At 44.2% G+C, this 18,625-nt stretch overlaps 1 protein-coding gene and 1 long non-coding RNA gene across 6 annotated transcripts in view; one reads left to right on the top strand and one right to left on the bottom strand.

Moving 5' to 3' along the window:
• Nucleotides 1-18,625, bottom strand: part of LOC119171819 (uncharacterized) — a 460,188-nt gene that overhangs the window by 71,396 nt on the left and 370,167 nt on the right. Inside the window, exon 18 of one of the 4 annotated variants that reach the window (XM_075892448.1) lies at nucleotides 3,708-3,817. The exons of the other annotated variants lie outside the window; for them this stretch is intronic. Coding sequence (XP_075748563.1) covers nucleotides 3,749-3,817 — 69 coding nt within the window. The 3' untranslated portion in view covers nucleotides 3,708-3,748. Of the gene's footprint in view, nucleotides 1-3,707; nucleotides 3,818-18,625 lie in introns of those variants that run through there. 4 annotated transcript variants of the gene reach the window in all.
• On the top strand, nucleotides 1,442-8,797 carry LOC142814210 (uncharacterized). 2 transcript variants are annotated; one of them, XR_012894850.1, is made up of 3 exons: nucleotides 1,442-2,606; nucleotides 7,892-7,926; nucleotides 8,356-8,797. It is a non-coding gene; the product is annotated as an uncharacterized LOC142814210 (long non-coding RNA). The 2 variants fall into 2 exon arrangements; XR_012894851.1 differs by having other exon boundaries at nucleotides 7,892-8,022.

Raw genomic sequence — 18,625 nt, 5'->3', positions numbered from 1 at the left:
AAAGCAGCTATAAACAAGATATGTTTTCCCACGCAACCATCTTGCGTACGCTAGACTGGATGCATGATGCAAAAATCAGGGCGAAAAAAAAGGGAGAGAGAGAGGAGAGAGAAGGTTTTCCGACGTGACAGCGACTCGTCGCACAAGGAGATGGAAGTTCATAAGCACGTGCTGCTTGGTTTACACATTAAAGTTTAACTAACGGACAAATGGGCATAGACGCAGGCCACACATGCTCGGTGCCAGCGTTCTTACGTCCTTTTTGTTTAACAGTTAGCCCAAGCTCTTTCAAATTAACGTAGCGCAGTAACTTTCAATGCATGCCTCATCCGAGAGTATATCTAGTAGGGAATGACGCACAGCTTTTCAAAAAAGTTCTGCACCTGTTCGGGTCCCGGCAGAGTACTGACACTAAGGTAAATCGATGGTATTTTTTTTAGAGAAGTTGGTACCTACAAAAAGGAATTTTCGGCAAGTCTCACGTGAAACACCGGCCATGTCATCGACAATATGCACAAAACGCTGCACGCACTGTACAAAGACGTGCGAAGTGCTGACAACTACAATATGGCACAACCTTGGCCAACTAGCTCGCGCGAGTTAAGTAAAGCAAAACGAATAACAGCAAGAAATGCTCACTTTCCTGTTTCTGCCCCTCCCCTCCCCCCCTTTTAAGTTACAGGGCATTTTTCAAATACCGCATGGAGGGTGTATCTGTACACCAATAAAATATTTCTGCCTCCAGGACAGGCATTTCATGACTACTTCGCAATACATTTAGGCTAATAAATAGGTCTGACAGAACGTGACATATTAAATAATGTTTTGTAGTCACTCAAAAATGGCAGAAATTGAATCAATGCGACAAAAAATAAAAAAATAAAAAACGACACCCTCGGAAACCGACAAAATGCGCTATATTTTCATGAAAATGATCATGTTTAAGTGAACACTCATGTTTTTTTTAACTTTGTTGCTCCGCCGGTGAACAGACTATATAGGAGTCAGGGCCTCAGCCATGTGCATTCTATAGTGCCTTTAGTCCTGACCATTTTTTTCCCTGGAAGACAACTGAGAAATACGAGTGAATAATAAGGAAATTTCCCATGCCACAGTACCGTGGCTGACCGAAAAACGTGCGCTGTTCCGTTCAGCTACAAAACAAAACGGCGTTGCGGCCGTTTCGTGCCACATCTTCCCCGCCTAATGAAATAAGAAACCGCCACCAAAAAACTGAACCAAGGAATTCTTCTTTAAATTTTACAAATCAACAAGCTGGACGCCGAGCTCACCTGTGGAGCTATAGAGGCTTCGATTAAACAGTGTCTGGCGCTGTATTTGATGAGAACGTGACAAAAGCAAGATGTGCGAGCATTTGCGTCTGCCACTGCAAGCTCTATCCAAAGGCTGGCGGCTAAAGGAGAGGCCTACTGAGGCCCAGTTTAATAATCCAGTTTAATGCGTAGCACAGCATTGCTCCCTACTACGTCGGCATCAAAGTATAAGTGGGCGAACGAAAGCTGTGGCCGGTGGCCCTAAACATTTCACCAGACCAATTCAGCGCCATTGATCAAAGCGGATCGTTGCCAGACATCAAACAGAACGAAGTTTACGGTAAAGGATGACGGTAAGTGAAAAACCACAGGCCTCGGACGGATATGCTTGCGGGAAAGTGCAGACAGGAAGGCGCAGTTTTTTCTTCCGTTGTTTGACATGTTTGTGGTCGCGCTTCAAGAGCGCATCGAAAAGTGGAGCGGATGCACCGGAACCAGGCCACGAAGGTCCGTTGATAAGTCAAAGAGAGGGAAGCACAACATCCGGCCGGCGAATCCGCTGCCGATGCCCACGGCAGCTGGCAAGGAAGCTCGCGTCTCGCTGAACACACAGAATATAGGTAGCCCGAGACGGGCGGGGAACAAAACGAAGGGGAGATATCATCCACACCTACACTTTACTATTGTGCGAAGTCTGACACAATTGGTTCGGTGACGACTGAATAAATAGAACAGAACTTCTCAGCAGACTTATTCAAACACAGCCAGGGTACAGGTCACATGGAACTGTTTGCGATATCACATTGTAAAGTCGCCTCATCAGAGCCATTATGTTGGATTATGCGCGATAACCACACGCGGTTACATCATGAGGGAACGTGGCCGGAGACGTAGTAATATCTACCATACCCCACCTGTCACAAACGACTCCAATTTTCGGAGCATCCCCGGGCCCCACCTTCAAGGAGGGGCGCTTTTGTGTTGGGGGACGACATCCGGCGACTATAACGACCAACGTGGCGCCGGCTTGTCTTCCCTGCACCGGTACCGGAAGGGGCACCGGCGATCTAAACAAGGAATATTACTCCCAGATGAGACGGGAGCACGTGTACGCCCCTGAGGCGGTTTGAACTGCATCGCAGGGGCAGTTGACGTACAGCCAGCAACAAGTGCGGTCGTCGGTGTCGCGAGTCTCGCGTAGGCGGCGAGCACGGAGTGACCCGCGCAATGTATTGAGACGGCTGCAATTCCGGGCACCCTCGTCGTCTACCAAGCCGGCGAGACCTTCAGCGGCACCCGTCAACTCCCCTACGTGCACCAAGAGCTGGCCTGGTCCGTATGGAACTTTTTATTGTGACTTTTTTTTAAGCTGTTAAATTGTTTTAACCAGCCCTTTTTTTTAACTGTGTAGTTGTGTGCGCTGCGTCGCACTTAGAAACTCAAAAGCGCTACCATGATCATTCTGTAATTATTTTCTTGTATCCCTCTTCTTTGATTTCCATCTTGTTGTTATTTTATTAATGTTCCGCATATTTGTCTTTAGTTTGTATGTTTTGTCGTGCTTTTTTTAGCATATTTTGTTACATAGCTGTTCTTTCCATCGCGCGTATCAGTTCTTCCTTCTTTGTTATTTTTGTAATCTCCTGCCTTTGCCCCTGTTTTAATTAAATGTTTGTCTACGTGTAATCAAACTCTGTGTCTGCTCTATGAGTGCGTCGGTCAGGCCCACACATCACCACACGTGCAACCCCGCACGGATCGACCAACCCGCAAATAAATTCGAAATGTGCCGCTTCGAGGCCTTTCAGGCGTCGCAGGCCAAAGCGTAAAGTGGAAGCCTGCGAGTCTGCCGCACGTCGAGGTTGGATCGGCGGGGCCTCACCCGAAGTGCGTGACATTATCTGGCGTCCGCGTTCGGGTGACACCACCCCAGCTTGTCCCGACTTATTTCATGCCCCTTTCTCTGAAATAAGAAAAGAAGATTTTAACAACGACAACAAGAAAGAAACAAAGTCTCGGAGGTTCTACGGTTATGCCGAAACCAAGGAGATGTGAAGCAGTCGAAGTTCTTGCTCACACGTTCTCGATTAACGCTGATGCTTGAAGATGTTTGGTGGATAACACTGACATCTTCGAATGGCACTTCACTTACTCGCAAGTTTGTCTAAGAATCTCTGGCGGCCCCCTCTCCGATCGCGTTTGTGCCTCAACGCTGTCGATAAGTACCTCCACACGAGCAAGTTATACGGTGAGATCGATGCACTCGTGTTCCGATATTGCCGAGCCTATAGTTTAAACATATACAAAGGCAATAGAAATGACAACGCGTTCTCGGAACGTTTCGCTTTCTGCAATATTTTAGTAAACTCCGAGAGAATTCTAAAACGGGAAGACCAAGTTCCAGACAGGTGCTACAACGGAAGCAAACCAGCCTCAGCAGGCAATTCAGTAACGAGATACAAGGGGAAAAAATGTCACGGAGAGTGCAGAAACGTCAGCCTTACTTTTATCACGAATGCGGTACAGGAATGTGCGTCACGTACCTGAAAAAAAGAGAGATTTACATTCAAGGTAAGTCATAAAAAAAAAGCACGAAGAGAATGTGTAAAACACAAAATCCAAATACAGTTGTGTTTAGTTAAACAAGCTGCAGGTAATGCGTAGTGTTGCTCTTGTGCAATGAACATCGCAAGCGATGATGCTTCTGACAAAATACTATAAGAAAAAAAAGTTTTCAATACAAAAAGAAATGCCCCCCCCCTCTCACTAAAAAAAAAAAACTGCAACAAAATCCGTTCCCCAAAGCACATAGTACAAAGCACAAATAACAGGATGATCACTGTAAACTCAATAAAAACGCATTGTGATGGTATAGTAGATTTCCTATTGAACTGCGCCTGAAGCAGTGCAATGAGAATTCTTCGATGTCATTCACTAGAAACGACGAAAGGCATTCAAATACAGGATACATAAAACAAGTGTCACTACAAAGCATCACCGTGCCGTTAAAGAATCGGCATGGAGCACCTAAAGCTGCAGTTTCAGCACGGCTATTCGAAACACGCGTTTCAAACTGTAGGGGATGTCATCTATTCCTGTGAAATTTACCGAAACAAAAGAGAGAGAGAAACGAGAAAAAAGGAAGGCAGGGAGGTTAACCAGATGCTTGTATCCGGTATGCTACCCTACACTGGGGTTGGGGAATAGGGGGTTGAAAGAGAAAGGGAGAGTTAAAAAATAAATAAGAGAAAAACACCGACACACACGCACACACAAAATCAGTTCACTCAGAGGCATTCCGACAGGCCAGTAGTTCGCAAGAAGCCCAGTAGCGCTTGCACGGCTTTCTTCTGTGACGATGAGTCATGACGATAGCGCAGTATACTTTGTTCTGACAGCGGCTGGTCATCTAACCTGTTTAGTTTATTAGAAAGGTGTTGTCTTTCCAGGTTGTATTTCGGGCAGTCACACAGGATGTGTCGACACAGGATACCGAAACAAATTCTCTATATTCCCCGCCCCCTTCTTTATTTTTTATTTTTCACTGCATGGCGGCACGTCTGACTATCACAAACGATATTTCACGAGACGTTACCGAGCTACTGCCCAGAGATGCTACAGTAACAAAACGCACAGAAGATTTGCGACCCCAGCCGACGACCCAACAGCCACTTACAACGGCGCAGAAGGACGTCTTGCCGAAATACACACGCTGACAGGTTGACCCGTCCCCGCGTCCGAGAAGACGCGCTTCCATTTAGCCGGAATGTCTCGCTTTGCAACACTACACGACTGCCAGAAAAGTGACAGGACGAAGGAAAGAAGCTGACAGGCAAGAACGGCTCACTCGTCGCGAGGACGAGTTGCACAAGATGTCGCGAACCTTTGCGAAGAAAATCGTCGCGACGTTCACGAACAGAAACGCCGCTTGCGAGTAAACTTTGCGCGTTAACAAAGCGGTTCAAACAAGTCCAATGAGAGATGTATAGTTTCTCCGGCACGCGTGCCCTGTTGTGTATGCGTTCTAGACGTGCATAAATGAAAGTAAATGCTGCACGAGAAAATGAGGAAGCGTATTTTATTAACACATTTGGGCGAGACATGCGTAGCGAGGCCCTCTGTCACGTTACGTGCCACCGAGATAGACATCTATATATATATATATATATATATATATATATATATACATATATATATATATATATATATATATATATATATATATATATATATATATATATATAACGAAAAGAAGGGTATACCGAAGGGCTCGTTTTTCCGTGTTTTGACACAATATTAATGAGATCTAACAGACAGTAATGCCAAGGAATGTGCAGGGGAAGTTATTAGAACCAATGGAATGTAAATAAGAAGAAAGAAAAGTGGGTCAAATAATAACCAGCCGTGAGCAGGAATCGAACCTACCACCTTCGAATAACGCCTTCAATGCTCTAAACACTGAGCTATCACAGCGGCCTTCCCTCCATCCACTTTTTTGGGTTTATATGTGAATTTAGAAGTAGGAGTGACAGTCAGCGCCATCTATAAGCTCTTATGCGCGCACACACACACACACACACACACACACACACACACACACACACACACACACACACACACACACACATATATATATATATATATATATATATATATGTGTGTGTGTGTGTGTGTGCGTGTGTGTGTGTTTCAATAAATTCAGTTCATAGTTTGCGCTTGTCCGAATCTCGTGTTTATTTCGCACCAAAAGCTGCGTTAAGAAGAAAAAAAATGCTACGTTTCGTGTTTTACTCGGACACTCCTTCAAGAGGGGCGACTGGCAATGACCGAATAGCAGTGTTTATTTATATAGATCTTTTTTTTTAATGCGCGCCATCAGGTGAAGTCTTTCCTCCATTATCGGCCTAAATCCGTTAAAACCGGCGCTCGGCGGCACAACTATAGACCAGCTCACGTACGTTTTCCTTTTCAGCATTATACTTTCAGAAGCACTCATGAAGGCGCTCTCGAGGATTGCTAAATGATATGCGGCAAGATGGCGGCAGCTATGAAGTGCTATCAGAATTTAAAGAAAGGCCCGGTAGAGAAAGGTAAAAAAAGAAAGGCCCGCAATCGAATACAGTAAGACACAAAAGAAATCAGGAGGGAAAATATATCTAGAGGTGCCGAACGAGAATTAGGTCTGAGTACCCACATGAGAAGGCGCTAATGCATGCGCAGCCTGCGGCGAAGCAAGCAAAACACGAGCCGTGCCAACGGTGGCCACGTCAGCGGAGCGGGCTGCTCTTAGCCGCGAGACGTGCCCTCTCTTAAAGAAAACAAAAAAAGAAAAAAAAACCGTTTTACCACCGTGTTTGGTTTATATGGGCAAGTTATTCGCGAGTGAAAATTTCAGCGCGGACGTACGTAACCACATACGTCACCACGAACGTTAATTGACGATAATAATAATAATAATAATAATAATAATAATAATAATAATAATAATAATAATAATAATAATAATAATAATAATAATAATAATAATAATAATAATAACATCTGGTTGGCATAAGGTCCCAAAAAACACGATATGACTGTAAGGAACGCCATGGTGCATGGAGGGCTCCGGAAATACTGCCATCGCACAGAACACGGGCGTCCGGCATTTCGCCTCCATCTAAATGCGACCGCCACAGGCGGGATTAAGCGGATAATGCGCCACGGTACAAGTTAATCCCTTAACGTCAACCTACAAATGGATAAGTGGAAGTCGAAAACGAAAACAACAAACAGACGAGATGCCTCGCAGACACGTTTGAACGATGTCGCGAATCGAATCCCGCTAAGGAACGTTGACGCATTTCGTTACGTCACACTGCCACAGTCTTGATACTTTTTTTCCCTTTTCGTTTCCTTAATGACCTACAAGAGGATATTATTACAGAAGGGTCGGGTTATTATAATGGGGGTGCTGACACCCCTTTTAAAGTTGTTTGCGCCGCGCCTGTATTGCACAGAAGCCGTATTTCGGTGTCACAACTATCGAGCGGTAGGTGGCGTTGTGTTCGCGGGCGTTGATCACCACCATCATCATCATGGTTAGATCTGTATGAGCGCCGGCGGTGACCTCTGGCGGAAAGGCCTTAGTGGCGGCACGAAAGGATTGAGCGAGGCTCTTTCTCTGGTGGCGTTTGGCGAGGACGGTTATCTCTCGCGGTGTGTGCCCCGGTGCCGTCTGCCGGGGGCCACTGTGGAGAGTAAGGCGTTAAAGACGCCGCCTTGCGTTCGTCATGTTGTTGAGTGTTGTTTAATATTGCGTAAAGATGTCTTGGCGTGTTGATCACGATTGATGTTATAATCATTCGGCTGACGACATCGTAAACCAAAAAGTAGTCAAATAAATATGTGTTGTTTGGTTTGTTCCGACCGCGTCTGCTCTGTTTGTTCACTCCAGGAGCGTAGTGGCGATGATTACCTTCAGACACCACATTATACAAATGATAGCGTTGTCATAATGATCAATGTCAACTTACAATTGAAAGCACCTGCTGTGCCACTGTCCTCGATATGCCTCAGACAGACAAGTACTTGCTAACGCAATGCGGCGACTGGATGATCGGCCTCTTTCTGTGCAGGTACAGCAACGTCCACATACCTCGACGGCCCACAGGTCAGTGAAAGCCCTACTGTGTTTCCCGAGAAAAACGGGCTTGTGTGAACGCCTCTGACATGCGCTGGAGTTCTACATGCTGCAGTGAAAAAAACTGTCAGTATCTCCTTTTTTACCATCTCTTCCCTCTTTCTCATCTTTCTTGTCCCCTTTTCTAACCCCCAAGTGTAGGGTAGCCAACCGGATGTATTTCTGGTTAGCCTCCCTGCCTTCTCCCTTTTGTTGCTTTCTTTTTTCTTCCTTCCTACATTTAAAAGGCTATGCATGAAGGTTGTTGGGCAAGTGAACGTGGACACTTGGTACCATGCTAAGCTCCTTTTGCTTTTGAGATCTATACGAAACTCGTGGAGGAAAAAAACAGAAGCGCCTCTAGTGTATCGTTATTTGTAAATGTTTGCGAGTTATGGTCAGCCCACTCTTTCTTTTCAGAGGAATGCCTACTTTGTTTGTGGAAGATTGACGAGATACTCCTGGCTTGGACCAGTTACCAAGTGCCCATCAGAGGCTGCCACAAAACCGAAAAGCGTAAGAAATATCGGCGTGAAAAAACTGCTAACACCGTCAAGAAACTCACACCAAGAATAAATGTAAGCGAGCGAAAAAATGTATTTGTGCAGATAATGATTGCTATGTTCGATAAGCGGCCTGTAAAACGCGGAGGGCGGTACGGGTGGCATTTGGATTCGCATCGCCATTAAAGCCTCGTTGTCAGCGTATCATCGCCGAGAAATAAAAAAAAAAAAGACGCGAATTCTTCTCGAGACGGAATCCGCGGCACGTAGCTCTGAAAGAAAGGGCGGTGCAGTCACTGTGCGAAGGGACGAGGCGGCAGGAACGTTGAGCCAAAATAGGCGACAGCTCGCTGTATAAGCAACACAGCCAGTGCTAGCTTCAAAATAAAGATGTGCAGCCAGGCTCACGGGCACACGGAACACAAAGAAAACAAAAAAAAACGTTTCGTGGCTTTACTGGCGATATAAAGCTTATTCCTGAAACCACGACCAGCTGGCGACCAATTGTTTTCGCGTTGGTGTCGGTGTACAGTACCGTGTACCGAGGAAAAATCGAAACGGCTGCAACTCGTACATTTTCTTGGATGTCATTTCTTAAACAACTAAATCAAAGTTCCTTGCCACTACGAAAAATCAAAGCAAGTAAACACGCTGTCAACGTAGGTACCTAATTCGCAAGGGCCACAGATAATCTAGGCTGTTCAGATTCAGCATTTAAATATTAGGCACGTGTGAGTACGCAAACTGTTGAGTACATAAACAAAAAAAATCATACGGTGTATTTGGAGCACTGAGCGAAGATAACAGAACAAGCTGATTCAATATCATAACACAGGGGTATAATTCAGAAACAGCATAGATTTGATATGTATAGATTTCCATGCACTGCGTAGCAATACCCACCTCTCCCCCGAAAAACAAAAGAGGCTGAAGTTCAGAGGAAGATGGACACAGGATGTCGCAGGGAGTCAACGTGCCGACCAGCACACTCGAGGCTTCTTAAAATACACACACACACTACAAGTGCAGAATGTGATTACGATGATATAGACTGCATCTTTCATCCACCAAGCAGACGCGTTAATAAAACGTAATAGCAGATGAAAGGTCACGAGCGCAACCGCAATAAGCAAGGCGGGCGATTCATTCAAGTTGGCTGCAAAGCCGCGTCAAACTACTGTTGCGAGAGGTATAAAGTACACCTGTTCAAATAGTGGCAATCGTAACGAACATTAATGCCAAACAATAAAACCCATTATGATAAATAGGTGAATGAATGCAGCAACGAGCACGCAGCAGATCAAAAAGACAGGTTTATTGTAGGCTGAGGATGTCAGCTATGCCATATTTATTTATCATATGCTACAACGAGGTGCACAGGTTTCATTTATTATTATAATTATTTTCTCCCCTCTCTCTGTGTGTGTGTGTGAGAGAGAGAGACAGAAATAGAGCGTGTACAGAAGTGTAGCTTTTTAAATGACCCTGTTAGCATTCTGCGGTGTAAGGTACATTAACTTACCGCATCAGATGCAAGACTTTAATAAAAAAAGGGCACGAAAACTGAGACGTTATAGTTGCTAATCTAATTTATTATTATTATTATTATTATTATTATTATTATTATTATTATTATTATTATTATTATTATTATTATTATTATTATTATTATTATTCCCTCCAAGTATCTTGCCAGCTATCCGCATTTTCACATGAAACATTCTTTCGCAAACTGTAAAGAACGCTTCTCCTTGTGCACAAAAGCGTGGGGTAAAGGCATCACCCGCCTGAAGTCTGCTAACGGTCGAACGGGTGGATGACAACGACGACGCAGCCCAGTGTATTACAAGAACACCACCGGTCACTCACGTGAAGAGCTGTCACGCTGCTTGAGATTGTAGTTCGAATAAAAATGGGCCTTCATTATAATTTCTACAATGCAGGAACGCAAAACCACGAATGAAAAAAAAAAAAGCTAGGACTTGTCCACTTACGAGAGTAGATACACATAACGAAGCCACCTAGGCAGAAATTGTCAGTACGTTTTTTGGCGTACATTAAAAACAGGCGCATCTAGTAGCTGACGCAGCTAGGCGCATAACTGATGACTGTGCAAAGTTGTTTCTTCTTTTTTTTTTTTTTTGGCGAGCGAGCATACGTGTACGTCGCGAATTTGGAGAGCGGATGTGAGCGCGAATACTGCATTTTTTTTTTAGTCTTTTGGGTGTTACGGTACGGCAAAGGCGTAGCGTAATACCGGATAGCGTGTGCCGCAGCTGCCGCAACGTGAAGAGGCGCCATCTCTCGAAGATTAAAAAAAAAGAAACAACTAAGAAAACACGTAATTGATGTCCTCCGAGATCACAGAAGCGCCCATCGTCACTCACTAAGCCAACAACATCGATTATTCGAATATGCCTCTCGAAAACGGTGCCGAGTCGACACGAATACTTTGTTGTAGAAGCTTAAGGACACGACTCTAAAGCAAATTCGACTCTAAGCAAAGTTCGGGCTTAACGAGCTACAGAGCGCACGACGGCCACTTGATCATATTCCCGCGCTGCGGCCATGTTTTCCTGGCGTGTGCACGCGTAGTTCGCAATTTCACAAACGGCATCCCGGTACACGGAAAGTGTTTTGCGTATCGAGTAATACGCAGAGAGACTAAAACGCTCCAACATCATCAGAATAAACAGGCCTATGCGAAAAGCACAGCACATTCACGGCGAAAGATGGAGGAGCGGCATTTACAGAGCCAGTTGTAAACTCTCTTGAGGCTTTGGAGGTGCCTACACTAGACCATAGATCATAATTTTTTTTTTGCCAAGTTGTGAAGCACCCACTGCGCCGTTATTCGGCATTCTTCGGAAAAGTGAGGTACCTGCTACACGATTGCGAGGCATTATGTGAACTTCGTTGATGCAGTGGCCGATGACGAAAACTGCGGCTGAGCCCTTGGTAATTGGTTGGAAGCGTTCGACGACCATATTGTTACGCAATTCGTATTGAGTGACTCTTGGTTGTTATTCTATTCTTCCACCACGCCATATAACAGCTGTTAACTCGGTTCCTTCCTGGCATGATGCCTGTACAGGGTCTTTTTGCGAAAAGGTTTCGAGCACGGGCATTGTTCTATGGTATAATACGGGGCACCGTCGGAGAGTATTCAGGGTCTAACCCCAAAATATCCTACACATTTTTATTATTTTTTCCCACTGATAGCGGTTACGGACACCGGCGGCGGCGGCGGACAACTACGGCACCGAAAACGGCTTTTGTTGTGATCTCGTAACAGTTTTTGCTGTAACAATGTACGAGCGCACAAGTCGGATGAACGCGGTTTTTGCAAACCAATTCTGCATGGTTAATTTTTCCCTTTATTAACGAGTTCTTCATGATCATTTTTGTCCGAAAGCCCAGACGGTAATTGTGAATTCGAATGAAGGCTGCACCAAAGAACCAAAACACCATAAAAGGAAAAAAAGAACCTCTGCATGCTGCCTAAAGCGACTCGCAGTGCAAATTAATGGCCAGATCGTTCCATACAGAGCCACACCATTCCTTTCTTTTGATAAACAGACACATTTTATTTTTGTTTTTGTTTTTTTGGCGCGTATGTAGACACGTCGGCTCGGACATGACTTACTTTCTCGCGACCTCACCAGTGGCAACGCGCGCGCACGCACGCACACACACCTCAAAGAGAAAATGAAAGAGGAAAAAGTATATATATATATATATATATATATATATATATATATATATATATATATATATATATATATATATATATATATATATATATATATATATATATTCGAAAGAGGAAATGAGTAGGTCGCAGGAGCAAGATGTATTAGCTGCCAGGCTGCACGGAAATTGAGGGTGCCACATTGACAGCTCACCACGAAATAGCGGTCGAGACGTGATTGAACGCAGGAGCTCCGCGTAGTGAGACAGCGCGCGGACGCTGATCCAAGTGAAATTCCGACTTATGAAGCCGGAAGGAAAGCTGGGTCAACTGAGCGCATAAGCTCCTAACTTGTCCGTTATCGAGCTCCAAAGGTCATCGTAGCAGTGCTTCCTCTCCCCAATGCTGAGGGGAAAAAAGAAATAAAAGAAGAAACGAGGAAACTGCGGGCAAACATATGTTTTTTTCGTGGTTGACGCCCTCAAAGAAGAAGAAGATGACAGGGCCAGGCGGCCCAGGCGCAGAGATCGATTTCACAGACAGCTGCGGTTTCAGCTATGGCTATAGGTGAAAGAACGAGGTACAAGCAAAGCAAAATGCAAAGCAATGAGAAGGAGTAAAAGACAAGAAGAGAAAGACACGTCGGGCCATAGGAAGTGCGCCTTGGTGTGCGGTAGAACGGTAGACGTGTATTTATGGGTCAACCCCAGATGTGATCGAGTGTTCTCTAGCACTGTAATAAAAGCAGGTCAAGAGTGATGTCACGCTATATCATGGGATGCCACTATAAAGAGAATTTTATTAAAGTTCAAAATCGTCCAGTGGTTTTTTTAAAGGAACACTAAAAAAGACAATTTTACTTCTTGAGCAAATTTGCTTTTTCTTAAACAAAATTACCCACGCTTGCACACAATATTACACTCGGTAAACGAGAAAACCTCCAAAAAATTCAGAGCATATTCACGACGAGAATGATTATGAGTCGGGCGAAGCGTCCGTCCGTCCGTACGTCTCTCTCGCTTTCCTCCCCGGTCCCACCCGTCAGTCCATCCATCCATCCGCTCCTATCACGCTACAGCACGCACCGGACGGACGGACGGACAGACGGACGCTTCGCCCTACTCATCGTCATTCACTCTGTGGATATGTAGTGAATTTCTCATTACAACAGCGCCATCTATCCTCTTTAATCGTAAACTACACGAAAACCACTAATACCATCTAGTGATATTTCCGAGGACAAATGCACACAACGCCATATAGTGAGCGATTCGTATACTAGAGGTGCCTACATACATACTACATATAAACGAAGGAGGAAACGACCCACACCCTAAGCAGCTTCTCCCCTGAAAGACAGCGCGGGTGGCGAGGCACCTTTGAAGTTCCCGCACCAGTCACAGTGATGTCGTAGAGTTTCGACGACGTCTGTTGGGGTCTTAGTGGTCCATAACCAGTAAAAAAATAGAATATGCCGTCTTCTGTAAGAGCCAGAGACTAAACAAACAAGTTTCAGGAAGAGGAGGAGGAGGAAAGTTCAAGCGGAAGGACAGGGAGGTTAGCCAGTTCTTAGACCGGCTGGCTACCCTGAAGTTTCAGGCATTCTCGTTGAGTTAATGTGGCCAAAACACGAAATAAAAAAAAAGAACTTCGAAGTGCAGGACGGCCTCTTCGGATATATCGGTGGGAAATACAAGAGGTACACTATTGGTGCTGATCTTCTCACTTATTATTATTCCTATGAAGGTGAAATCAGCTACCCTAGAAGTCTTCGAATTGTAATTTATTATTATAAAATATTTTACCGTTTCACTTTAGTGTTAGTCGAAAAAGCGCTCGTCGGTGCATGACACGGCGGTGGCCTTAAGGGAAAACGCTGCCGCAAAGATGTTTCATAGAGGGCCGCAGCAACAACGGACTACGAAAGAGCATTAATTAATATTAGGATAGACAATGGACGCAGCACGTAGGCGTAGAGTTAACGAAAAAAAAAACTGCAGTAAGAGAGGAAGAACTGGCCGTCCCTCATTCCGTCACGCGCACTAGGAAGCTAATAACCGCACGTAGCGGCTCGAACTGAAGGACGCTGCCACTTCAGGCAAAGTTCGGGGCTTTTTTTTTTCCCGCCACGGTTTTGAGAATGTGATCTAAACAAGCAACCGAAGAAGTGGTGAGTTATTGAATAAGGTAATTACTGTCTTAATTTCTTAAATATTAAGAAAATTAGGCCGCTCACCAAAAAGCCCTTTCGAAAGAAAGTGCTTTCAACTGTGAAGCCTAAATACTTGTGACACCCGCTTAAATTACTCTGCAATGCCATGCAGAGAATCGCACGCTTACTTTTAAAAAAACTTGATTTTCTCGAAGCAGGCATCAAATTTCCATCGACGTTTTCATATAGCACCGAGTCTTAGCCGCAACCGTTTTGTACTAAACAACACTATAAAAGTATAAGTTGAACCATATAAAGAATAAGGATCAATCACCACACATGGACGCGGCAGGTTTCCGTGAGCAGCGATTGGGCCTTTTTTTTTTTTTCATTTACGGATCTGCTTATACCGTTGGTTCTGGCAATATACACTCACTTAAAAGTTCGTACTCATCTGTCTTCTTCGTCCGTGTCTGCTAGAGCTGACACCGTTTGATGCCTTTTGCAATTAACGTTGATAGCGAAGCCAATGCTCCGAAATTCCAGTAGGAAAGGGGCAAGACAGCGTCTAGCGTATCTCGAAAAACAGCGCTTCCACACGCAGGAAGAAGGGGTGTTAAAACACAGCGACACAAGTGCTGGGCCTCATTTCATGCCTTCATCGAGAGGCGCTCAAGTGCCGTGGTTGCTAGCGGCGAAAGGACAGCTGTGTGCCGAGTTTACTGACGCGTCGCTTCCTCGTGCCAGTGTTTGCCCAGCCTACGGACCGAGTACACGCCACAGTGCAAATGAGCGGACCTGTGTAAACACTGAAGAAGTGTCTGACTAAGACAGCGGAAAACGACGAAATGGAAAGAATAGAATGGGCCCACCAAAAATATACAACCAGCAAGAAGCGCAGACCAGAGAAGTGCATTGCTGTATTGGTTTCAACCCGGAAAACGGAGTGAAAGTATTTACTTCGTTCTGGCCGGGGGCAGACAAAAGGATATTAGATAGTGCCTAGTGCAAAGTCAAGGGCAAAATTAGTTTTTTTTTGTTTCACAAAGAACTTGCTTCGCGGACAAAGACACGTGATATAGATGAATTCGCTTTCTAGACAACGTAGCGACCGCGGACATGAAACGCTCATTGCGTATCAGTGCTAATGATTTGAGTGACTTGTTAATTTTCCCATTTAATTGGAGAAGAGAAAATATTAGCGCAAGCTAGTCATAGTGTCTTTCCATCTGTTTTATTATTACTAATTGTTGATTTAACATATGATTCCCGAACCACCACATGATCATGAGGGATGCCATAGCCGAGAGCTCCGGAAATTTCTACCACCTGGGCTTCTTTAACGTGCTCGTAAATCGAATTACACGGGCCTCAAAACTCTCGCTTCTATCGAAAATACGACCACCACGGACCACCCTCAAACCGCGGGTCAGCAGTAGAGCTTCGTAACCACTAGACCACAATGGCGGGTGTCTAGCCATACGTTTCCCGCATACAAGAACACATTTGTATATTAAATAGACTACGACCATTGTTTTGCGTTGATTAACGCTAGCATCAACTGTTCTAAGGAACATTCCCCACATTCTGGGTAAAGGGGATATTATTGCAGGCTATATATGATGCAAGAAAGTTTTCATCCTGTATGAATATGTCATACTTATCTAAAAAAAACAAGCAAACAAAAGTGTGTCAATAAACGGGCAATTGGCTGACCACTACAATTTTTTCCGATGCATTAGACTTTCAGACACTTGATGCGGATGAATAACGGACAAGTAACTCCTGTCGAAAACGCGAGGTATGATTTGAAAACAAAACGTTTATAACCGCCGAAGAGAGCGGCGAATGGTAGAGAAGAAAAGGAAGGGAGCAGAACCAGTCCAGTAAAGTCGGTTTGCTACCCTACACGTGGGGACAGGACATGGAAATCGAAAGAACAAAAAGAGAGAGAACGGTAGCACAAAATACACCGAAACGTTCAGCACGATAGGATATGCAGGCTCTGTAAATTAGCAGCAATCGAACTACCAAAGCGAAATCTCAATGAGACACTTTAAAATTTATTAAACCTAAATTTTCAGCTTCAGTTCCCCGTCCCACGGAGCACTGGACTTCGATCACTAACGAAAAGTAAATAAGCCACCAACGAGTAAAATTTGGCGGAAGCTTTGAGTGACGAAAAAAAAAAGTTGGAAACTTGTTATCTTTCCTGTATTTTTAGGTTGTACATAGAGCCGCCATTAAACTCAGCATACGGCAGAATAAGTTCATTAACATCGCTCGATGGAACCGTGCATAACGCCTGAACAGCAAGACACGCGATGTTACCGGTAATGACACTGACACCACAAAAAAGCCTCCCTTATTTTTTCAGTTCACTGAGCCATCGAGGCTGCGTTAACGTTAATTACGCAGCCATTAACTCTGGCGTGCTGACGACCTCACATGCTTTTAAGACATGCCGAAGTAAGAGAAAAAAAAACTGACGAAATTGTTGTTTCCAAGCAAGTTCTTCCGGGCTCGGCGAGAATTAAGCCATCGAATAAGGGTACCTCGATCAATAATAATTTGCACCTTGACTTCAGCCGTAATGTAAAAACAGAAATACATTATAGCGCCACAACATTATTTATTTATTAGCTAAGCAAGTACATATAAGTGCTTCCGCGGTGCACTTTGAGAAGCAAAGACAGAATTACGCAAATTGAGATCTCGAGACATTCAGCGCTAATATGCCCCACAGCAAAGTGAGGCCAGTACGCGAGGGAAAAAAAACAGCTAGGAAGAAACCAAGATAAAAATACCGGACTGGTGCTTCCCTAAAGAAAAAAATCCAAAGGAAAAAAAGACGAAATATAAGCTAAAATACCAAATAAAAGAAAAATGCAAATAAACACCGAATCCACTGAAGTATACGACCACAGGGGTCAACTTTAGATATTATCTCAAGGCAATGAAACAACCGCCTTCTTCGACGTGGTCAGCTCTACAACAGGAATGTGGATCAACGAATTCTCTATCACCCTTCACAGCACAGCAAACGTTACGTTAGTGTGAAATGTCCATAAAAAGAGAAGACATCGCACTATCACAGAAGAAAGCACAGAAAACGGGGGACCGAAGATTAAAACATGGGGCGTGGTCAATCTTCAAGGAACATCCAGGTTAAGCCAAGCTTGCCAAGTAGAATCTTTAACACGAGTGAGAAGGACTGCAGTTTCACAACAATGCCACAGGAGAAATTTTAAAGTACCTACAGCGATTTTATTTCCTTATATACAAGCACAATGCGCGCTCAGAGGAAAATACATTGATTTCTATTTGTTTAACGAACGCATTCTCCGAGTTCTCTTTACAACTGCTAAAAAACTGGCTTCTCCTGTAAAGCGTGCACGGCCGCACAGCCAGTACCTATACGGAGAAGCTAACTTTACAAACTCATTTGATCTGAGAACACGAAATCAACGCAATTGAAGGTTTTTTTTTTTTTTTTTCATGCGAAGCGTTCTACAGGAAGTAAACTGGACTTCCTGAAACGGCTTTCCCTTAAGCGAATAAGTGAAACCGAGTGACAGTTTGGAAAATAAATCTGCAGTGATGTATAGCTGGACATGCTGCTGTGGGGCCCTTACTGTATAAACTCCCATGCAGGCGCTAGCCAGTGTTCACTGATGCTGGATTTCTGTTTTCATACCAGCGTGAACAAAATACACGCGGTCCTAGTTCTTCACGCACAGCTAGCTCTCAGTTTGATACAAACAGGCGCTATATTTCGCTGATGTTGTATTCGAAACTGATTTTTTTTTTTTTAAACTTCACGTTCCAATCAGCAATCGTCCTATTTTGTTAGATAGTTTTAAAAGTGGAATACACTTCCGCGTGCTCCACGTACCCGTGAAATAGAGTACAGTGCCGAGTTTCCGAATGCAACCTTTTTGTAACAATAAAAAAAAACAAAAAGCGGCCCTTTTAGTCACAGTGGGACACTCCCATCTAGTCATCTTTAGCAGTACTATCACACTTGCCTGGATTCGCGTTTGTACTCGCGTCTACTCACAGGTATTTTAAAGCAGTGCCATTCATACGCCGTTTCAATAATTATTATTTATAGGCGTTAATTACTTGAGGGGGTGCCTTGACCTCTCCCAGCAACTCTTCAAGAAAATGTCTTCATTATTTTATCTTATGCTGTCATCGCTTTCAAATAAATTTACCTTGCTGGTTTGGACGCACTCAGAACTCGTTTTCGAAGCTATTTTGTCAAAGAGCACCACAAAAAAAAAAAACACCAATTACGTGAGATATTGGTGTTAAAGAGCATAGGCACCACGGTCGAAGAAT

This window comes from Rhipicephalus microplus, chromosome 4 (assembly GCF_043290135.1).
Source record: "Rhipicephalus microplus isolate Deutch F79 chromosome 4, USDA_Rmic, whole genome shotgun sequence".
Lineage (NCBI taxonomy): Eukaryota > Metazoa > Arthropoda > Arachnida > Ixodida > Ixodidae > Rhipicephalus > Rhipicephalus microplus.
Note: the sequence above shows the minus strand (reverse complement) of the source record. Positions and strands in the feature narration are given on the sequence as shown.